Consider the following 23914-nt stretch of genomic DNA (forward strand, 5'->3'; position numbering starts at 1 on the left):
TTTAAAAGAATTCCTCCTCGACAATATGCTTCTTTCGTGTTTGGTCTGAGTGAAGTTACAATACTTAATTTGTACTTCTACATATATTGGCTGTGGATTTCTTGTGTGTTAACAAGCTGGTTTAATCACAAGTCATTTGGCATATATGCGGCCTTCCTATGGAATTTATTAGGTGACAGTTATTGCCCCATTTTTAGAAATCCATACCGAATATAATTTTATGACATTTCTACATCATAATTCCTTTTATTTGGACTTTAATACTAACTATATACAACAGTAGGAGGAAGAGAGAGACTGACTGATTACTATACTTGATCCAGTGCCTCACCTGGTGTGTTTTGTTATACTGAGTTTCACATACACAGAGACTAAATTGTCATCTCAATTTACTATGTTTCTGCAAATTTCTCCCCTAACCTTCTAGGTGTTCTTGGTAAAACTAGCTCCACGTAAGGTCCTAGGAGAGCAGTAAATGAGTATTTTTAATATCAAAAGTTGGCAACCCTATAAAGATCCCCAAAATCCATAAAATGTTAAGCCATAATAATTTGTTAGTGCCGGGTGAATTTTAGTTGCTTGCGCTCAAGAGGATAGAACTGTACACAAAAAGAAATACCTTGCATACGTTCCAATGACTGTGTGGAGACTGGGGACAGGACCAGAGAACATGGTTCTGTTTCCTTTTCCATGTATTCCGTATACCAGCCTTTCCCAACCTAGCGCCTTTCAGATGTTTTGGACTACAACTCCCATCAGCCTCAGCTAGCACAGCGTTTTGGAAGCTGTGATCCAAAACACTCTGGAGGACACCAGATCAGGAAACACCGTAGTATTTGTGTGGGGGTGGAAAACATCTGAGGAGCCCTTCTGTTTTTCATGGAAATAACAAGACTTTACAAAAAGATCAGCTGTAAGGGAAACCCAAATAGATGTATCTTTTTTAAAAAGCCACACTTTTTTTAAAAAAAAAAAAGGATTGCAAGGCAGATCGTAAATTATTTCAACAACTGTTTATTTAAATATTAAATAAAACACAACTAATCATTTTGGTGTACATCTCTTTAACATAAGAAACAAAATGATCTCGTCATGATAAAAAATAAAACTATACATCTTAATTAAACCAATCACATAGTGTATTTAAATAATCTATTGCATTGCAGTCTGCAAAACAGTACTGTCAAGAACACTACAAGGGGGGAAAGGAGACACAAACCCTGAAATGTTGAAAATGACCTTTTTCTACTTCAGAATAGTTTCAAAGCATTTTCTATAGCAATTGGGGAGGGGGGGCTCAAGAAGTAAAGTGCTTGTCATTGCTTAGAACAAAAAGTTGTTTTTTGTGGCCTCTTGATCTATGGTAGAAAATAAAGTAAAAAGACAGAAATGGGTGGGGTGGGGAATGCAGTTCATAAAATAACATGTTGCTACTGTTTTACGAAAATGAAGGCAACGTTGCTGCTTTGTGACGGATCTTGCTCCCACTCCTTGTAGCCACTCCTACAAACCACACACCAAACCGCTTTGCAAGTTAGCATGAGTCTGGTATTTTCTCTGCCGAAAGGCACCAGTCAGAGAGAAGGTTGTACGGAGTTATTTCCCTTCACCTTGGAGATTCCAGAACACAAAGCAGCAGCAGCAAACTGAAGACACGTCAATATAGATACTGTACACAGATAAAGAGGTTGAAAAGCCACAGATAGATCTATACAACTTTATCTCCCTCCTCACTACCACCACAGACAGACAGTCTTTGGCTTATTTATTTAAAAAAATAGCTTTTTTTCTTTTTCTTTTTTTACATATATAAGACTGCAGGTTGCAAGAAGCAGTAGTAGTAACTTGAAGGCACCCCTGTGTTACATTTAGAGATGGGTCCTTAAAAGTGTTAGACAGAATGAAGCTGTTTTCAGACATTTGAATGGTAATTTTGGCCAAGCTTGCTCACCTGCTACCGACAACGGATCTTCCACCCTCTTTCCCCCGCCAACTATCTATTAGGTCAAAGGAAGACCTGCTGTGGTCTCCCCGCTCCCTCTGACATCCATTGCCAGGCTTCCACTGGTATCAACAAAAGTCATTCTCTGGTCAGAGGAAGCGAATGCCAGGGAACTCCAAAAAGCTTATTTCAAAAGCCAAGTAGTGTATATTGTCTTCCGAGTCCTATATGTGTGCACGCACACACACACATAGAGAATATTAAAACCGCAAATAAAAATGCCTAAAATAAAAACAACAACCCTCTCGTCTATTAGTATACAAAACAACAAAACCCAGAAGTTGTGCTGTTCATCTCACTTAAACTAGTTTGTTCAAAAAACGACTGTTTACGAAGAGTATCAAGTTGTGCTATCCTATTTCCTTTTGACTGTCAGTATAAGTGTCACAACCTTTTGAATATTGCACGTTTCCCCAATGAGACAGTTCAGTTTGGACCCTGTTAACGAAATGCATAAAAACCTCATTAGCAGCGGCATTAATTGTGTGCAGCACTGAGAGACATCCCATAGGCAACCTCAAAGCATTTGATAGTGCTTTTCAAGGGGTGGCAGAGGGAAGGGAGGTAAAAGAAGAATTTAAAAAGAAAGCCTTCCCACACCAGCACCTCTTAGCAATTCTGCTCCCATCACCTCTGCGGCATTCCATGGGCATCTCCTCATTGATGCACAGACATTTTCCTACTGTTGAACCTCACCACCACCGGAAGAGAGAAAGGCAGGAACACAATTTGTAGTCTGGTAACAGAACCGCCAGAGGACAAATTAATTGCTTCTAATGAATACAAACTACCCTTAGCTGCTACAAGTGAGAGACTAAGCAGAAAAGTTCACAGTTTCCTCTTAAGGTATAAACCTTTGAGTAAGGGAGAATAAAAAGTAAAGAGAGGTATTGGTTCCTTTAACAAGAGTATAAAAACAAATAATGCGTAATAATTTTGTCATTATTCCCCTATCAACGATTAATGTGACACAAAAGCATCTGTGTTTATGTTTGTGGGTGGCGGTTTTTTCTTGCTTGTCGTCTTTAAGAAAAGAGGTAATTATCGTCTTCACAAATCCATAAACAAATATTGTGAATAGGGTGGCTCTGGTCCCTTCTTTGAAAAGCCTTCCCCTGCTACACCACAACCATTGACAGCCGTCAAAGTCTTGCATAACAGCAGAGCTGTATTGGCCTGACTTTAATACAGTACCAGAAAAGTGTTCTCCTGTGCCCTCCCCACCCCACCCCCACTTCCCTGTCATTCTTTTCTTCCAAAAACAAAAAAGTTTTTTTTCTCTCCTTTCAGTTTCTGGTTACATTTGTTCAGTGCAAGTACAGTTGAAGCCAAAAGACGCAAGTATTGCTTTTTTCTTTTAGTTCTATAAAGTTCGGGGCTTTACTAAGCCAAATGGCCTCTTCACATATTTCAAACAGGTTATTGCTTCTGAGTTTTTACTGTTGCAAAAAATAATAAAAATCACCCATCTGCAGATCGTAGCGAGAGCAGCACACTCTTCCAAAAGAAAGATGTGTGAATCACGAGAACTGGAGAGCAGGAAGGGGGGCGGGGAATCTTATTTGACTAAGACGAACTTCCCCATCTGGGTGGATGTAAGGTCCTCCATTTCAAAGTCCCCATGCTGCAAAGTAACTGCATCATAGCTCGGAGATTGCACAGCAAAGCCATTCTGCTGAGAAAACATGGAGGCGATGGGGGAGACATTGCTACTGATGTGCAGGTGGGTGTCTAGGAGGTGAGCAGCTGAAGTTACTGGAGAAACACTGACTCCAAACAGGTGAGGCTGGAGAAACTGGGTGTTGCAGAAGGCAAACTCTAATGAGTTCTCGCTCTGCAGTTCGGACAGGGGGAAGGAACTGGATGCTTTGCTTCCTGTAGTGTCAGGCATGAGGATGGTGTGCGACTGGGACACCTGAGAAGGTTGGTGACAGGCTGGCTGGTGATGTTGTAACTGGAGCATTCTGGATACAAGAAAGAAGAGAGTGAAGAAGTTATCCATTTTTAATATGCTTCCTTGGGGTTGTTCTCACATTACAGCCTCTGTCCCTCACACCTTGGCATTAGAAGCATTTGTCTTTGCAAGTCGTGACAGCAGATTTGGTGGGGGGGGGGAACATTCTTCTGCATGACTAAGCCACTGGTACAGAGTCTCCCTTGTGGGCTGCAGCCCTACACAGACATTCCATCTCTATGTGTGTGGTGGGAAATGGGGATCTTGCCAGCTTAGCCTATCCCATCCTCCGTGGTGTGCTTGCCTCACCCAAAATGCTGTTCACAAGTTTAGCTATGAGTGTAAAACCCAGCATGAACAGATCCTACCCACACCACCCGGAGATCTGAAAATCAAGAGGCACAGTTCAGTGTGGACTGAGCTTATGTGGATACTAGGCTCTACACAGCCCCTGCACAGAAGAGGATGACCCGGGGTAGGGCTGGTGTAATTTGCATCCCCACCATGCACATAGTTTGGATGTCTGTGCAGAACTCTGTGTGATGCAGAAGCAATGTAAGATGCTAAAAAGTATCCTTCCATGCCTGAAAATACTAAGAACGAATCTTATGACAACAACTGGAATTCCTCCCACCCCCAATAACAATAATAATAAACCCATTGAAACCAATGGGCTTCAGTTAGCCCTGGCTAACTTAAGCCCACTGATTTAAATGGGTCAACTCCAAGAATGACTTAGTCAGACGCAGCCCATTTATGTTTAAACCTGAGCACCCTATATCGCAAACTGATGCTTTAAGTGGAGCTAGCAATGCTAGCATCAGATCGCACATCCTGTCCCAAAAGTGATGTGGAAAATAAACAGCTCGTCTGTTTTCAATGTGAAGGCAAGGTCGTGATATACTAAGCTACTGTTACAATAGCCAGTGTGCTGCTCTCTCACCTCTGCTGCTGAAGCACCTCTTCAAGGAGGTTCCTGCTCTCTCTACTGCTTACGCCGCTGCCACCATTTCCCCCGCTGCTGTATACGCAGGCACTCTGCTGAGAATGCTGGAAAGGACTCGTGCCGTTCCGTGCTACCCGAGCAGATGAGGACTGGCACACCTGGCGAGCAAGCCCTTTGATTTTATTCAGTCCCAGAAAACCTTTGGCTCTAGCATTCTTCCGTAGCTGCTGTCTAAATGCCTTCAAGCCTATAAAGCAAAGAAGAAGAAGAAGGAGAAGAGTTATAAATCTACCAGCATGACAGGTTGACATTGTCTTTGGACACACACATTACTTGCACCTACTACAGACCTGCTGCAGCTCATTTCCCCACCAATCAGGAACCTCGTACAAGAGCCACAGAAGACAAATAGAACCCAATTTAATCTGCCAAGCAGCTCCTCTTTTCTCAACTTGCATATCTTATAAACTGCACTGTTGCATTTTCAGGTTATTTCATGGGATGGGCAAATAAAATGTGTGCAGATGGTCTGTGCTAATCTTATGATGAAAGGAGGAGTCTGGCATATTGATTACAGAACTACAAAAAGCGACTACTTGATGTATCTACTGTGTGTGTTTATGGGCTGGTATTGCTTACATAGCAAGGAAATAATTACCTTGAGTTAGCGAGGTATCAGATGCCCTCCTTCCTTCCTGGAAGCTGACCGGCAACAGAGAAGCACCACCCAGACAGCCCTGAGCCTGCAATACTGGTGTGTCCGAATGGGAAGTCGGAAACGATGATGTAACTCTGGCTGTCGCTGGGTGACCAAGCATCATCTGATCTTCCAAACAGTTGCTCAGAGCCACAGAGCCATCATTTGCTGATGAAGTGAGGCAGCTGTCAGAACTGGTTCCTTCCGTAGGGCTTGCGGAAGAGGAAATGACTATACCTACAAAAAGAAGCAGATGGGTTGGAAGAGACCGTCTGCAAAATGGATACAGGAAGTTAAAGAAGAGTGTTGGAAATAAGATTAATCTCCCCACCCAAAGAAAATCTACCATTAACCGAAGCCTCAGACCACAATGCAAACAAGTATAAAACTCACAAGGCTTTGTACGTGGCAGGCGTGCCATCCCAGTTATAGCAGCAATGTAGTCTTATAGGGTGATTTTATTGCTAAAGCGAGTAATAATACAATAGGGGATCCTTGCTCTATCAAGTGCAGCTGCAATAATTATCTTGGTTTTAGGGCTTAGGTGGCCTTTTCCAGGGGACAGGATGAAGGTACGGGAATAGTGTTGACACTATTGTGGGTTTGTGTGGTGTGTGTTTAGTAAAGGTAGCACACAAATCATGGCAGGTTCTGTAGCTTACCAGGAGGGAGAAGGATGTGCTGGGGAGGTTAACCCGCCAGTGTGCTTGCACTGCACTGACCTCCCTGCCATCTCTTCCCTCTCCTCCCTGGAAAGCAACACCAACCCACCAGCCAAGAAGCTAGTATAGCTGGCTAGAACTCCGTGTCAGAGGCAAAATATCCTGCTTCCAAATAATGCCATGGAATGCAGCGAGAGATGCAAACTGTTCACTAAGCTTCAAAAACACACTCCATACCCACTGAAGATAGGTACTGAAGAGTGAAAACACACAATTTCCAAAGAAACTAGGGTGGGGAGGGAATGGGAAGAGGGAAGAATAAAAAAGTAAATAAAACAGTTAACAAAAACTATGGTCTGATGTTCAGACTTGCACTTTTAAATTAAATGGTTACATGACGTGCTCTATCGTTTTGGGGAGCAACAGAGAACGAAGAGAGAGGGAATTAAAAGGTTTTAAGAGGGCATGGCTAGGGAAAGAGCCTGTTTTGCTAGTCTCAAGAAAAATAATAGGAAATGGCCTTAAACAGAGTCAAGTAGCATTGTTTACAATGACTGGCAGCTGCTCTCCAGGGTCTCTCCCAGCTCTACTTGCAGACTTCAAGGATTGAACCTGGGACCTTCTGCAAGCAAGCAGATGCTCTGCTAATGAGCTATTGTATATTCTCAATGGTGCTCATACCACCATCTTCCAACTATGGGGCTCATATTTTGACAAAACGTTGACAAACACTGCAGCTACAATGCTTAAAAAAGGAAATTTTCTCTACAAAGATGATCGTGCTTGGGTAAATGTCGTTCAGATTTCCAATAACCATTACATGTTTATTGTGCACTGGAAGAAAAAGCCCCATTCTGGAATAGGCCTGTGAGAGTTACTTGGCTGTTCGGCTCCAAATCCAAATGTTTTAAATAGCCTACTGTGAATAAATGCACTAAACAGAGGCACAAAAAAACTGTGATGTCTGTCAACATGTTGTTTAAAGCACAAAAAGGAAACACTCTTCTACCCTCTATGTATATCCTGCGGTCTACCCTTCTTGCAAACACTTACATGGTGGAGAACACTGATAAAAATGAGTTGTCACTTCAGCCAGCGTGTGCCTTCGGCTTGTGTTGATGGGGAGGCGAATGGGGTTGAAGGCTTTAATTTCCTCCTCCAGCTCTTTGTCCTGCCTGACTTCCTCACTGATGGTGGTTTCCAGGAGGCTGTTTGGAGAGATTGAGCGATTCCGAAATAGACTGTTGAAGTTCGGGTCCACAGGAAAGAACATAGGCTGAAAGGTCAAAAAAGGCAGGAAGTGATAGAGTGCCCTTGTTTGGTTCTTCCCCACATTCCTCTCCCCAACGATCCCTTCATTATCATAGCTGCTTGGGTACCCTGTGTATTATGCCTCTATGATATCCTTCAAGGGATTTTTTATTCAGTTTTATGAATTTTATTTACAAATAAAAAGATGGATGGGGTGGATATTTAAATGCATCCTAGACCTTTTTGCCCTCAGGTCTCTCTCACTCACTCACTCTCACACAGGCATGTACACTTCCTTCAATCAAACACGAAGTGAGGATGCTAGCAGCACCAACCTGTAATGGGTTGTTTATGTCACAATCCATTTCTGCCTGCAAGGGCGACTGAATCAGATTCTGGGGCTGCTGGTAGAACAGAGATGATCTCAAGGTCTCGCTGGCAAGGCTGTCCTGAGGCAACTGAAGCCAAAGAAGGATTGAGAGAACAGTCATTACCAACCACTCTTGTAACTAGAACAAATACATTAAGCTTGAAAGGCTGCACGGGTATGGATCAATATGAAAGGATGAATTAATTTGCTCTTCAATAAATACATATCCACACAGAGTTCCAAGTAATACAGAGGTTAGGACATTGCACAGGATGCAGCTCCCGTCTGCTTAATGCTTCACAGACGGAGATTTCCTGCAGCCTATGGTTTTTACACTTGTATAATTCATTCTACATCCTCCTGAGTGCTTGCAGAATTTTGGTTTTAAACCTGAAGCAAGCCACGTTTCCTGTCGACACTGAGGCCGGGTACAAGAGACCTCCTCCCCACCCGCTTCCTATCCCCTGCTGGAAAATGTCCTTTGATCTCAGGCTTAAAAAGAAACATGAGGAAAATGCCACTCTTGGTCACACAAAATATAAGCTACTGCCCCAGAAGCAGAATATGCAGCAGAATATATACAGCGAGGAACTGGTGTGACCTTATGAAGGACAGCGCATCATCTTACCTCAATGTTGCTGAAGTCTGAGCTCCTTGGCCTTTGCTGACGGCTGCTTACTGGGCGATTTGACAACTGATTGCTTCGGTACTCCTTGAGACGCTCCAGGAGAAGGTAATAAATTGCAGCGAAGTGATTGTAGCTGCTGTTTTGTAGAGACTAGAGGAGACAGGAGAGAGAAAGGCAGCTGTTAATAGATTGCTTGGTTCAAAAAGGGAGGGCCACCTCTTCGCTAAAGGTCAGAAGGTCAAGACGCGTTTACTTGGAAGAATGAGCCCCCGAAATCAAGAGGGATTCTACAAAATGATGCATTTAAAATAGAGGGGTTGGGATGTGTGTATTATTAGAAGCAACGCAAGCCCATTCTCAGAAGGCAAAAAAAACTTGGTCATGTGTGCTTTCAAGTTAGTCTCATATGTCCCATATTTCCCTCTTATCAGCCAGGTATGTCTGCAGCCTAATAATTCAGTCTCGTGCCTATAGTGCCATATTTGAGAAGCACCCTGCCTGGTTTCCAGATAACATGGAAGAAATTCTACCAAGCAACACACTACTTTTTAGCACCACCACAACATGGGGCACCATTTTCAAAATTTGAAATCTAAATGGGAAACATATTACCCTTTCCTATAGAGCACAATGTCTATTCCAATATTTTATAAGGGACAAGGGCTTCTCAGATGCCAAACATGTAGCTAAGGGCTCACCTCAACTGTTCTCTGCCTATCAATCCCAAGAGTATGCATGATCCCAAGGACTTGTTCATTGTAGTCACCCAGGTTAGAGTTGTAGTTATGCATGGAGAATGACAAAGACTGCTGCTGCTGAAGGGAAGGGTCTGCTTGCATCCACTTGTGCTGCTTTATTTGGGCAATTGTGATTCGCTTTGTGGGATCCACAACCAGCATTCGTCGAATCAGCGTTTCACAGTCTGTTGAAAGACAAGACACAAAACCGAAACATGAATATAGATATTAAGAGGCAAGACACATCACTGAAAGCTAAACTAGTGGCCACTACTTTTTATCCTTACCCATAAAAGAGCACCAAACAACTCTCTGATAACCTAAGGTAAATCTACCTTCATGGCTATTTTGCAATTGTATCACATACTGCTCAAAAGAGTTTAAGCTGTTTTTGAGTCTATATGCTAAAAACAATGAAAAATTAACTTGTTCTTTTTCCCACAGCATGAGCAAGATGTAAGTTATTGGGGAACTGTAGCAAACTGTCGATATTTCAGTCTTCGACAGAATGTCCTAGTTTTAATGACTGAATGAATTTCAAATAATTTTTAGTATGCCCCTTTTCATTAAATATGAGCCACTACAGCCAGAGTGTCATCCTCTTCTACACAGATATGCCTTTGTACATGTCAAACAAAATCTACCTGGGAAACGTATGTTTTCACTATCAACATAGATCTAGAGTGTTCTTCTAAACACCAAAAACAGGATTATGCAAGACATAAGCTTTTATCTGGGAAATATGGTTCAAAACCTAAAAATCTAACAAGTAGAAAACATGAAAGGAATTGTGGATTTCTAATGCCAGAAAGATTGGTAAACACACCTTGCGACATGAAGTAGGGAATGCGGAATCGTCCTTCGAGCACCCTTTGTCTTAAAGATGGCAGATTGGGTCCATCAAATGGCAGAGAGCCACAGACAAGGACATAAAGCACAACGCCAAGGCTCTGCCAAGAAATAAAAACAGTGCAATACATGAATGCCTGAAATGCAGCCAGCGAAGTCTGTCAAGCACCACCATCTTGGAAAATTAATACACAACCAGAACTCTAATACAGAATGCAATACACCTACCCATATATCAAGATGCGGACCTTCATATTCCTTTCCTTCAAAGACTTCAGGGGCTGCATAAGGTGGGCTCCCACACCACGTAGAGAGAGGCTCTCCAGATTTGTAGAAGTTTCCAAACCCAAAGTCTGTAGAATGAATGAAATATTCCTTTATATTTTTAAAAATACACTTGTAATAAAAGCAAGCAGGGGCACTGCAAGGGAACTCTATGTATTTGTTTTGCTTTTGTATTTCAATATTGGATTTTATTCTTTTATTTATTGTGAGCTGTTCAGAGAAAGTATGTCACCGAGCAGCTTATACAAATCCAGTAAATCAATAAATTGCACCTATGCTTCTTTGCTAAGTATTATATATAATCCATTCAGCAGGTTCATAAACATAGCATTTCAAAGGTTCTGTCTATTGTGGCATCACACAAAGAAGTTGTTCATACAAGGATTTCATGAAGCCCTACTAAGTTTTTTAGTGACATCATCTGTGCAACCATTCTCACCTGCAAGCTTGATGTTCATGTTAGCGTCTAACAACAGGTTCTCCGTTTTGAGGTCTCTGTGCACTATATGATGACTGTGGCAATATTCTACAGCTGAAAGGATCTGCCAGAACTTCTTCCGTGCTTCACTCTCACTCAGGTGACCATGGGAAGTCAAGTGATCTGCCAAAGACAATGACAAAAGGGTCAAATACTAAACACCACGAACAAACTTGTCCTTTCACCCCCAACTAGACTTTCCTCCTTCAGTGTTATGACCTTTACTTTGGATATCTAAGCATTAGGATCGAAATCCTCAGTTTCTGTACCCTCATAAAACAACATGCCCACAAAGAAATTCCCATTATTTGGACTTCAGCTAATTAAGGAATTCATTTATATCTGGCTTTGCAGCCTAGACCAGACAAATACTTGTCTGTTCAAAGCACAGTTATCTGAAGTAGAGTGTAACCCATATAATCCTATGTCTGTAGAAGTCTACAGATAAACAAAGCCCACATTTATCCGAATGCTAAGATGCATGCTCCTCACCCAACATTCAAGTTACTAAGGAAGTGTCTACTGCTATGCTTTGATAAGAACTTACCAAACATTTCTCCATTTTTTGCAAATTCAGTTACAATGTAAAGCATATCTTTTGTCTCCATAACCTAATAAGGGTATAGAGGGAGAAGAGAAAGAGAGAGGGGGGAGGGGAAAAAACCCCCAGAATGCATTAAAGATACAGGCCTTTGAAATATTTAATATACTTTTGAATATCAAATGCATTTGCTCCACAGACAAGAGCTGAACGAAAAGACCAGGCTTCCCTGCATGAACCTAATATTGTTTCTATACAGAGATACTTCAATAGCCTCCACCTCTTCCTTCAATGTCCATAATTTATTACATGAACGTGTATTAACTACACAGGCGTATCATGTTATTTAAGGACAGTTAACAGGACTCATGATCTCACTGTTAGGAAGCAGGTGACCGACACATTCAGAAGGTGGAACAAAAAGCAAACAAGAACTATCCAAGCGCCCCATTCACACTTGGTATTGTGTGGGTTTATTCACTCAGTAAGTTACTAGACGTGCCTGTCTATCCATAACAGCGTCCTATGTGTGCACAGCTATTTCTCAACATCCATCAACACTGAAGTGTGAATGGCAATTTCAGTATCAATTTACTTCTAAAAGGCATTAACGCCTGCAAAATAAGTTTAAAATGACTTAAAGCATTTTTAAAAATATGGTTCAAATTCTTTCAAAAAAATAAATTTAACATGTTGCTCCCCGAGACTGCCTCTCCTTCTTTACAGCATCAAATGATAAATATAAAACATCCATCAAAGACAGCTCTCCCAAACAGAACTGTGCTTTCTGGTTCAGTAAATTCTGGCTTACAAAAAAGGATTAAGAACCACAAAGCAGCATCAGTGTCTTTTCCGAAACTATATTTTTTAAGATTCTGCAATGAGGTTTGACTATCAAAGGCAGAGAAAGGCGCTCTCATCCCACATATAAACATAATGAAAAATATAAATTTTAAATATATATACGTAGAAAGAAGTGACAGGAAAGAGTAAGACATTTAAAATGTTCTGGGAAAGAGGCCAATTGGATTAAAATTAGACAGTGCTGTTGAAACTAAGTCAACACTATCCTTCCACCCCCAAACTGGCATTTCACCTAATTCCTGCAGCTCAGACTCCTCCACCAAAGGGGAGCATCAAAAAATGAACACAGAAAAGATGTGTAGGTAGGAATACTGTCCTCTCCTCCTCACAAAAACAGCTTCTAAAAACACTTTTCTGGTTCAGCTGAGTAGCCTAATTCAGCAATGAGAGGATTTAAACAATATTCAATGCCTGAAATATTATTTTGACCTGGACTATTTTATAGAAAGGAAATAAAAATTATCTGTCAGGTAGGTAGAGTGATGACAAATAGACCTAAATATGTGTTACAGCAGTTCATATGGCAGCCATATATGTGTACTTTAAAAATAACACCGCCACCAAAACAAGTTTCTCACTGGCTCTGCTTTTCATATTTGCGAAGCTTATCCTTGCTCATCTTCCCAAAGATAAGATGTATTTTCTAGGCATCTTATATTATGGCAATTGTTACTGTACACTGAACTTAAGAGCAGCTATATTCTTAAGCCACGTTTAACATTTTCTTCTTCCTTACAAAAGGTCACTTATCACCTTCCTCTTAAATCCATAAGGTGCTCTTTAAGATGATTAAGAGGAACTTCCACCAAACACTAATTAGATAAGATATTTAGCATTTGTAAATTCAGCTCTGCTCACCAGATGCAGAGTACATCAGTTTTTGTTCTTTTTTTAAGGAATGCATGTGCTGAAAATACAACTGAGCTAGAACAAATTGCATAGTATTTCACTGTGGCTTTTGGAGTTCCTAAAACCAAGATTTTAAGAAAACTTCCAAGTGGCAGTCTGACCCTAAACACATTTACTCAGACGAAGCCCAATTTCAACTAGTAATTCAAATAATCAGCATTGTAAGTAGAAGTTTGATTATGGTTTTGGAAATTCTATAAGCAGAGAAGTATTTACATCGTGTAAAAGCACAAGGAATTTTAGTTATGTATACCTACCCAGCACACCTAGCACATCAAATGATTTACAGTCACATTTGAACAATTTATAACTGTTTGAATTGATTGTGAAAACAAAATAACAACCTTGCTAAATATTTGGATATGAAATACTTTGTCACTTTGTTCCAGCACTGTTTAGAAAAGTAATGTTAATTCATTTCCTGTTGGAAGCATGTGCATTTTAAGATCATTAGCAGCCAAAGCCATAAGGATAAGTCTAATAGCCAGGTAGTGATCAGAACTTATCTCTTACCTGATACAGCTTGATAATGTGGGGGTGGTTCAAAAGCTTCATAATCTGAACCTCTCGATAGATTTTCTCCAAATTGCTTGAATCCAACCGTGTTTTGTCAATAATTTTTATTGCAACCTATAGTTTCAAGAAAACAAACCCAGAACACTTGTAAAATATGGTTTTATACTACTGCACAACATACAAGTACAAATAAAAAAATGTTCTGAAAAACGAATCATATTTGAGAAAGTTAGGGGGAAACAATCAACAAATGCAATAATAACACAAAGACTCGTTCATTGACTATCCATTTCATTGGAACCAACAGGACTTGTAAACAGGTAAAAGTGAATGCAGCACAATTGTAAACATGTTTACTTAGAAGTGTCACTAAATTCAACTTACTTACTCCTTAAACTATGCTTAAAGACTGCTACACTTAGAAATCAAATGCCAGCCACTGAATTTAACTAAAATGGCAATCACTCCCGATGTTTCGTGTTTTATAATATATTGTCTAGTCCAGATTCAATAAAATAGATCATAGGTTGACTTAGAAATTCAGCATATATAATTAAACACTCTCTCTCTCTCTCTCTCTATATATATATATATATAATTTCGAAGCTTTCAGTGTTTTGATCCAAATCACATATCCCACTAAAGTGCTAGAAAGGTAATGTAAGCTGGAGTTGCACTACACAGCTTATTTAAAAAACTGACACCTACCTAGGAATATTAACTAAGACACCATGTCTTCAGTTTGTTTTAACTATGTCAACAAAAATAATGAAGAGAGCACTAATCACCAATATTTCCAAATTCATTTTGAAGTGATTTCAATGTGCAAATTGAACTGCTGCTATTTTAACTACATTCTATTATACAGTCTACTCCAGGGACTTTCTCTTAATGTACCTAGTTTAGTTCTTATCTGTGGAAACAGAAAGCCTCACAGAGGAATACTACCAGCTCTTTACAGTTGATTTTCTATACAGATCAAGGCAGCAATCATCAACACACCCACCTGCGTTTTGGTGACTCTGTGTCTGGCCAGTTTTACTACAGCAAAATTGCCTTTTCCCAAGGTTCTCTCAATATCATAGAATCCGACCCGAAGAGGCCTTTGCTGGCTGTGGCTTGAGGTGGGGACAGTTGTATAATCTGACATGATCACCATGGTTTGATTTTGGTGGGTGACAAATGCTATTTAGAAATGTCTACATAAGCCTTCCTCTTCGGAGACTGGAATCTGCACCTGCAAGAAAACAAAGTTCCAGTGAATTTTTCAGTGAATTATTATATATATATATATAATCTGCCCCACTGAGGTTCTACCAAATTGCCTCAAACTTCATAAGTTAGTCCTGAGGACTTTTCAACTTGGAGAAAGCACAACTGACTCTTTCAAAGCTTGCCTAAGATAAAGGCAATGAAAGGTACTTTTGCAGCTTAAAAAATTAGCAATAAGTAGCAGAAAAGTGCTGGGCAAGTTCTGTCTAGGATGAGGGAAGAAACCCGTTCCAGGATCATCTGAAAAACTAACTTCTGCGCCCGATCCATTCAAGTTCCACTAACAATGAATGGGACGGGAATTGGGGGGCGTTAAGACGAGCGCCGCGCAAATCCCCTGCGGCTTGGCGAGTCTTGCAGCTTGGGAACCTCGCCTGGACTATTCACAAGACGATCGTCATCTATACTATATACATATATACAGAAGCGCTCAACTCAAAAGCTACCTAGGGGCTGCAGCAAGGGCTTCCCTCAAAGCAGCCGCCGTCCCGGGAGGCAGAGAGAGAGACTAGGCTACCCAGACTGTGTGGGGAGCCCAGGAATGCCCCCGAGGACGGAGCATGAAAGCCACGAGGCGGAGGCGCCGCGGGAAATTCCCCACGGAAAACTTGCGCCCCGAGTCAGCGCAGCGCCGGCTGCGAGCGTCTCCCCGCGCGCCTCGCTCTCCGACTCTACCTTGCGCGAGGCGGGCTGGCTGGCGGGCTGACTGCTGCTGCCGCCGTCGCCGCCTCCTGCTCCGCGCCCGCCTGCCTGCCTGCCTGCCAGGCTCTCAGGCTGCTGCTGCTGCTGCTCTCCCTGCTGCCCTCGCGCTCTGTGTGTGCCGGGGCCAGAGGAGCGCGCGGGAAGCCCTCCCTCCGCCCCCTCCGAAAACCGAGACAGGCCCATTGACGTCACTTTGACGCCAGAGCGACGCGCGATCAAGCGCGAGGCTGAATGAGAAGGGAGAGAGAGACATCCAGCCGTTGCCAAGAGACGGGCGGCTCTGACGCGCGCCCAGATGGGCCCGTCGCCCTGGAGATCGGGAAGGTGGGGTGACGTTAGCGCCGAGGGAAAGGGAGAGGGAGGGAGCGAGAGGAGGAACGGCCCTCCCCGCTCGAACCGCACCACGTGACCGTTTGTTATCATTGCAGGGGTCGCCCCCTGTCGGAGCCGCAGCGCCTCCAATTAACCCGTCCGGCGCCGGAACTCAGCCTAGGCCCTTTCTCTCTTTTTCCCCCCTTTCCTTTGTTAACTCCTTGTGCCCCGGAGCCCAGTGTGAGATTGGGCGCGTGGAACTCTACGGGCTCTACTGCGTGAGAATGTACGAGACCGTGTGCAAAGGGCGGCCGGAGAGCGGGGCTGCTTGGCAGTTAACGGTCGCACGTGCGCCGCCTCACCCGAGACCCCGATTAACCCCGTAGGCGCCAGTGGGGCGGATTTAACCTCTTGGCCGACGCGGCAAAGCCAGCCAGGCAGGCAGGCAGGGCGGTGTCGCCCCATCCATGTGCACCGAAATAGGATTAGGCATCTTCACGCACCGGCACCCAAGGCAGGGATTAAACCTGGCCGCGCCTCTGAGAGGCTAGGCTGGCAGGAATGGCAGGAATGGCCTCTCCTCGGGGGCAGCCAGGGGCAGCTCGGCTCCAGTGATCACTCCAGGCGGTTGAGGGGGGAGGCGCCTGTTAAAAGTTGGCTTTGAACCCCCCTCGCAAAGGGTCCGAGCTCTCGGGCATATTCGATTTATTTTTTGTTTTGATTTTTGGAACCACGTGCCAAGGGATTTGGAAGCCGCGTGTGTCAAGTGACCCTCGGGGCGCTTAAAATCGGACCAAAGAGACCTCGGCTTCTAAAAGCGCCCGAGAAGATGTGTTTTCCCTCCTCGCATCTCCCGATACGGGATGGAGAACGAGGAGCCTCGGCGGCGGGCGAGAGATGGTCGAGGATCCCTCACGCCCACAACTCCACGAAGATGGGGCCGGCGGCCACCAAATTTAAAACAACAAACCAGCCCCGTCCCGAAACAGTTAAACGTGCCTTGTAGATCCAGTGCTTCATTTTTTATGTGCTGCGTGCACAAATAATAAACGGGCTGCAAGCAAAATCCCCGGCGTGACCTTGACAGTTTGTCCTGCCTGGATTCAGTTTGCGTGGGTCACCTTGCCCCAACTCCTATAATGCCATTTAAATTGGCCGAGAGCTCGTGCAATGTGGCAGCAGGCCAGGAGTCCAAAGGCTAGTTTCAATTGCCCGGAGTGGAGAACAATGCAGCAAAACCTCCGAATGAGAGTGGAGAATCACCCCAACCCAAAATTTAGCCATCAGCAACGTCATTTTGGGGTGAGGTGATACAGAAGCTGTGGCTTGGTAGAGAATTCTGTATACGTAAATGTATATATATACATATGTAGTCAACTCAGTTCCATGGTTTATGGCATGTGCTCCCTCTATGCAGCTCTAGCCAATTTATACATTTTTCATTTGGGGGTTTCCCCCCTCCCTTTGACTTATTAGCATAATCACAACTATATTAAAAAAAACACACACAGAAGGAACATAACAAAAATCAGGTAAATTTTGAGACTGAGACAAATTGATATATAAATGTTATATAAAAATTTTTATGGTGTTTAAAACAACAACAACAACCAACTACAACATCACGAGCATATCCTGGACATATTTTTTCTTAGAGAGAAGGAGAGGTCAATATCTCATTGCTTAGCAGTAAAATTTAGGTAGGAATTCTGTGCACATTTACTCCAGGGAAATAAAAATAAAAGAATCATTTGTACCCACTGCATGGTTCCTACACAGCTGTCTTCCAGTGAGCCAAAAGTTAAAATTAGGTTGCAAGGACAAGAGTGTAGGTGTGACAGAAACAAGACATGGTCTTAGCAGAATAGACACCTGGGAGTTTTGAGTGTTTGGGCTGCTAGACACAAACTTGATCAATGACCTTGGACTTTACTTGACCTATCTTTGTGATGGAGGTAATGAGGTGTACCTGTTCAGTGATGATCAGTTAGTGTCTGAACAGTGCTCAAAGAACCTCATGTGAAATAACAGGTGAATATTCCTGATTATTAGGAAACAAAACTCACTGTTCTCACTGAAGCACTTGAAACCTAACAAAACAACATGTACAAGCACAGTGGCTGCAAATGAACAATTCCCTAGAAGTGATTACGAGTGAGATACATTGTGACAGGCTATGTTTCATCCCCTTGAAACACTGGCAAGAGACTGTCCTAAACAAAGTTACACCTGGAAAAAGGCAGGAGTTTACTGTAGTCATAAAATAAACGGATTTGTCACCCAGGAATGGATGATATTGAGCAGCTCAGCATTGAGCAGCTGGTAAAATGATCTATTATGGCACATTACACAGGAGTGACGCCCATTGGAGTCTTAGGTTTATCCTGGGGACCCTTGTATCTTTCTAGAATTCCTTCAAGTGGGGCTTGCAACACAATGTTACAGTGTGGAATGTTGCTGTCTAGTGTTTCCATTGCATCCCAATTCCATACCTTCCCCCTGATTTCCCCCGCCCTGCAACCAGCTTGCACTTCGTGCCCACTGAGCTTACTCAATCTTCATTGGGAAATTTTATGTGGTGTTATATATGGAGGGACACACTTGTGCTCAACTCCAGCTACACTAAATTATTTCATTACTCAATTGAGGTCTATGGGAAGCTCTCACTTTCTGATCCTCACAACATAAATAAATAGCTCTTGGGTGAACCAGGACCTATTCAGACAACGAGATTATTATTATGTATATATCATATGTGTATATGTGTGTGTTTATCCATCCTCCTGTTCCAACCACTCCATTCAGCCACTGTTCTGTCCTTCTCTCCCACCATTTAGAGTTTGTTTACTCTCAGTCTCTCAGTATTCCATATTGAATTATTATGGTTGGGGTAGGACCTTGAGGTTTACCTACCCCCTGCAACTTTTTGCAGCTGTGCATATCTCAGGGTTCTCCAGGGTCTGCTGGTACTTGTCTCTTGTGTGCTAGTACTGCACAAGCAACAGGAAGTCTCAGGTTGGTATGAGTATACAGGTGATGGTTGTACTGTTCAGGGATCACTTCCCTTTTTGCTCCTATGCTTGTTCACCAAACTTTCTTCCACTTCCCCTCCCCTTTTGCATCAGCTTCTAGTCATGAGTGGAGACTGTGTTTGGTTCCCAGTTATACATTCTGATATATCCAGACCTCAGTCTCTGTCACATCTGTGGTTCATGTTAGATGAGTCTCGAGGTAGCACACATGTTAGGGCTTGATTGACACAGGTCAGGTTTCACCCATTCTTCTCGTCTAAAACCTCCCAGGGTTTATGATATCCTTGTGATGTTTGCAATGCCATTTACATCAACATTGATTCTTTTAATAAAGCAGTTCCCACACTTTTCTGTCTGCCAGTTCCAGTTAAATATTAATACGATGTTTTCAAGTAGTTTGCGGATAGAAGTTTTGAAAGTTAAGACACATTCTCCTTCCCCTGCCTCTCTGTTTTTAAAATGCCTTGTAGATCTGCTGTACCACTTTAAAATCTGTGTAGGAATGAGTCAGCTTGACTTCCCCCCAACATTGCAGTTTGCAGAGTATTCTCAGTGTATGCTTTATCACTCTCACCAGTTCAGCATAGAATCAGTCCACAAGTTGCCCTTGTGCAGACCCCTGGGTATGCATTCTGACAATGTGTGTGCATAAAGTTCTTACACAAATGTGCTTGCCTGTTCAATGAAAGGGGCAGCTTTGTGTTCATGTACTGTTTAGCTTGCACATTGTATGGACAAATTAACTTCCGATTGGGAATGGCTGAATTGCTACAACAGGAAGATATGAAACTGCAGGAAAGGGAGTAGACTCAAAACAAATAGGGATGGTTTTTTGGTGGAATTAATGAAGTGAAATAAAGATTGAACCATTCTATAATCACAATATTCTTGCAGCCAAATAACTGGCTGGCCAGTTCCATATAATCTCTGAAACTCAGTCCATGCCTCCTCCCAACCAATGCCCTTTATCCTTTTCTGTCCATTAGGGTTGGTAGGTCACAACACTGTGATGTTATAAAAAGCCACAGCCGTCAGAATTCCCCGAACATGGTCTAGACTTTAGACTTTGCAACTCTATACACATTGGCTCCCTCTCTTGTTTGCCCATGTCCAGCCAAAATGGCATCATTTCTCTAGGCCAGACCTTTACCCCAGTTCTGCTTCCTTTGCTCCCCCTTTCGTCATATTCACAGTCCTGTGTATGCCGGTCACATGCATGCTGACTGAATGCATTGCGGGGAGGGGAGGACTACCCCCACTGGTCACGTCTCCCTGCTCCCCCACCTCTGCATGTTCAGCAGAAGCATGAAAGGGATTCACAATTCCAAATCAAGCATGCGGGATCAGAGGAGTTCACCCATCACAGGAGAATAGGTAATAGAATGTGCAGGTGCTCCAGCTGGGGCATAGACAGACAGGGACACCTGAAGATCTCCCCTAGGGCCCTGGAAGAACTGGCTTCAAGACTCTGAAGTACTAGACTTACTTGTGACTGATGTATATGTAAGTTACATGACCTGACATACTGCACTCCTATATTTACTCAGATGTAAGTCCTATTGGTGGGACATGGGTGGCGCTGTGGGTAAAAGCCTCAGTGCCTAGGGCTTGCCGATCGAAAGGTCGGCGGTTCGAATCCCCGCGGCGGGGTGCGCTCCCGTTGCTCGGTCCCAGCACCTGCCAACCTAGCAGTTCAAAAGCACCTCTGGGTGCAAGTAGATAAATAGGGACTGCTTACTAGCGGGAAGGTAAACGGCGTTTCTGTGTACGGCTCTGGTTCGCCAGAGCAGCGATGTCACGCTCGCCACGTGACCCGGAAGTGTCTGCGGACAGCGCTGGCCCCCGGCCTCTTGAGTGAGATGGGCGCACAACCCTAGAGTCTGTCAAGACTGGCCCGTACGGGCAGGGGTACCTTTACCTTTTTTACCTTTAAGTCCTATTGAAGAGGGGGCTGGGCTACTTCTAAGCAAATATGTATAGGATTGCAATGTTTCTTTCCTTTTCATTTTGAGTTTTATTTATGCCAAGGAAAGCTTTTTATTCTTTAGAAAACTGCAGAACCAAACCATATTTATCTCTGCATAAATCTTCATACTTACAAAGAAACAAGACAACATTTAGAAAACAAAATGAAAATTTTGATTTGGGAGCTTTTGGGAAAGTTCATATAGTGTTGTTTACTTACAAAGATAATGCCTACAAGAGGCCTCCTTGTAGCTCCCCTTTATAAAAGTTCTCCTTGGGACATTGTCATCATCATTCTGTAATTAATATAATACAACATAATAGCAACATAATTTGTGGTGTTTTTAATAATTATGTGGTTTGGGGAAATAATGATTAAGGATTCGTTTTTCTGTCAGAAAGGTACCAATTAGTTTACTCTGTGTGTTCCAATGCAAGTATTTTTTTACTGCCAAAGAAATTATAACTCAACACTTAGTAGCTTGTCTGTGTCTGTCTAGTGGTCATCCTCCACCTTTTTTTCTGAATCAGTTTCCAGTCTTCCCTCTGGCTCTTCTTCACCCTTTCTCTGTAGTTCCTCTGAGACCTCTTCTTGATCCATGGCAACAGAGAAGAAGGTGCTTGCATCTGCAGTTGGTGACCCAAGCTCCAGTTCCTTTTGCTCCCAATGAATGCGAGCATGGCCACATTGGATGTGAAAGGCAGCTCCCTTCCTGGATAAACATACAGCCAGCTGTGCCAAACACTTTGATGAGACACTTGGGTTGATCAAGCCAAATGGGAGATTACCACTAAATGACCTAAAGACTAGGTCAGTGTGTCCAAGCCCCAAATCCTTTGCAGTCTTCATCACATTTGTCCCATTGTCTACTACTATACACCCCACCCGTGGCCCAAGAGGTATGAGCTTATTTTCTGGAAGAAACAAGCTGGTCTCTTGAGTTTGCAAAAAAAAAAATTAAATGCCCCTAAGCATAGGGAGTTGTTTGGGCTTTCTTAAAGTAACTGGTGATTCCTGATCTGAGCAAATGTCATGACTTCAAACAAGGCAGTCATTAATGTAGAGGTCACCCTGGGATTGGATGAACTAGAAGGAAGCACCAAATTGCCCACAGCTTGGGCTACAGGAGGTTGGAGGGAGCTCCATTGGTGGGATTTCTTCATGCTCCACAATGAAAGCTTCCTCTTTCAGGTGACTGTTGTAGAAACTGCACATCCAGTGCCTTCTGTGGCATTTCTATGTCGGACTGGAAAAACATGTGGGTGCTCCTCAAACAGATATTGAGAATTTTTCTCATCAACCTGCTCAACTGCCTCCTTGACACAGAAATTGTCATGGCACCAGCGAGTCTTACTGTCTTACACTCTTCCTATTTCTTGGCAGCCATCCTGAAGATCAAACTATGATGGTGGTGAACTCTTGTTAGTTTCCATGTGTTCACCCTATTTACATGCAAAACAAGGGAATGTGAGATTCTTAACACTCCATGGAACCACAAAATGCTGCTCCCCTCCCCACAAGGGAAGAAGGGGTGAGTGAAGGTCTGCATCAGGAGGGTGGGGGGAAATAGAGATCTACATCAGGATTAGTTTCCCCTGTGGATCTTGCCACCTGAGGCACCAGTCACCTCGCCTTGCCTCATGGGTGGGCCAGCCCTGCCTTAAGTTTTACATAGCAGCAGCAGGAAAACATCTCTCAGCAGCTGGCAGCCTCCATTATTTCAAATGCACACACCCTGCCCAAATGCCCCTGGAATGATGCTAGGCCAGGATGTAGCCTTGCTCCAGGGGCCTTCTGGGAGAAGAGGTGTTCCACTACTGCAACAGGCAACAGCATAATTTAAAGTAAATGAAATGGTGGGGGAGGGGGACCTGCTGGTGGTAAAGGTACACATACACTTACACAAGACCTTTGAAAAATTTCACTCTCCCCTCAAACATTTCAGAACTCCACCCCCTTTTATGCTTACTGAAGAGGTTGCTAAAATGTAAATGAGCATTTTATAACACAGCCCAATATCCTGCCAAAAACCACATGGGAACACCATATAAATGGTGGGAGGAAGTTGCAAAAACAGAAACAGTGACAAACTCCCACCCCCAGGACAAAAATCCCCCTACATTTGGAAATAATCCAAGGTGAATGCTGCAGAAATAATTTCAAAATCAGCTCACACCAAGAAGATGGAAGAAAGCTTTGAATCATGTTTAATTTTGCCTTGTCTTGGGAGAAACCCATTTCCTTCCAGGTTTACTTATGCTAAGTGGGCATCCCATGTTAAAAATGTATTATCTGTGATTATACCTTTTTAAAGTAAACGGTGTCCTCACTGCTCCTGCAGTATGGCAATGCAGTGCTGGAAATGGTGGAGCACTGTGAGAGTAATAGTAACCAAAACAAAATTAAAAAGAAAAACAGCTTATGGAAATTGCAGTGTTGGACAAGATGACTAAACGTGCCAATTAGTAACTGCCATAATTCATCATTCCACCTGGCTGCATCAGTGGGGGACAGCAGAGCCATCTCCTCTGGTGCCATGGAGAGGCCACTTGCCTTCTTCCCTTCCTGAACTGTTTACATTCAAACTGGTCACCATGAGACTAATTATATAACTTTAAGAATTGGTGCCTGAGTTTCATTGTTTTCCCCTTTCCTCCCCATCCTTCTTCCTTTCGTGTTGTGTCTATTGGATTCATAGATTGTAAGACACTGGGTACAGATTATTGTCTGTGGGGGTTTTTTGTGTGTTTTTTTAAATAGTATATACAGCGCCTACCAAACTCTAGATGCTTTATAATGATGCTAATGAAAAGTGATAGTTCACTGGAGGTGGTTTCTTCTTCAGTCTGGGCTTCACCTGCTTATGAAATGGAAACGTCAGTGTTGAAAACGAAAAGGCAGCCAAAATTCAGCGCACCACTAATCTTTTCCCGACTAAAAT

At 43.0% G+C, this 23914-nt stretch overlaps 1 protein-coding gene and 1 long non-coding RNA gene across 3 annotated transcripts; one reads left to right on the plus strand and one right to left on the minus strand.

The window, feature by feature from the left end:
* Window positions 1-994: 994 nt before the first annotated feature.
* SIK1 (salt inducible kinase 1) lies at window positions 995-15795 on the minus strand. 2 transcript variants are annotated; one of them, XM_028727300.2, is made up of 14 exons: window positions 15637-15795; window positions 14696-14926; window positions 13687-13803; window positions 11407-11470; window positions 10821-10982; window positions 10325-10449; window positions 10074-10197; window positions 9209-9432; window positions 8511-8660; window positions 7848-7970; window positions 7315-7537; window positions 5561-5836; window positions 4900-5149; window positions 995-3966 (listed from the first exon to the last, which is right to left on the minus strand). In XM_028727300.2, exons 2-14 carry the CDS (start codon window positions 14846-14848, stop codon window positions 3561-3563), a joined length of 2397 nt encoding a protein of 798 aa, XP_028583133.2. In that variant the 5' UTR covers window positions 14849-14926; window positions 15637-15795; the 3' UTR covers window positions 995-3560. The 2 variants fall into 2 exon arrangements, with proteins under 2 accessions (XP_028583133.2, XP_028583134.2); XM_028727301.2 differs by lacking the exon at window positions 15637-15795 and adding an exon at window positions 15408-15577.
* Window positions 15796-20330: 4535 nt separating this feature from the next.
* On the plus strand, window positions 20331-21949 carry LOC114596134 (uncharacterized). The gene is made up of 2 exons (XR_003706432.2): window positions 20331-20510; window positions 21547-21949. It is a non-coding gene; the product is annotated as an uncharacterized LOC114596134 (long non-coding RNA).
* Window positions 21950-23914: the final 1965 nt, after the last annotated feature.

This window comes from Podarcis muralis, chromosome 4, assembly GCF_964188315.1.
Source record: "Podarcis muralis chromosome 4, rPodMur119.hap1.1, whole genome shotgun sequence".
NCBI classification, from domain to species: Eukaryota; Metazoa; Chordata; class Lepidosauria; order Squamata; family Lacertidae; genus Podarcis; species Podarcis muralis.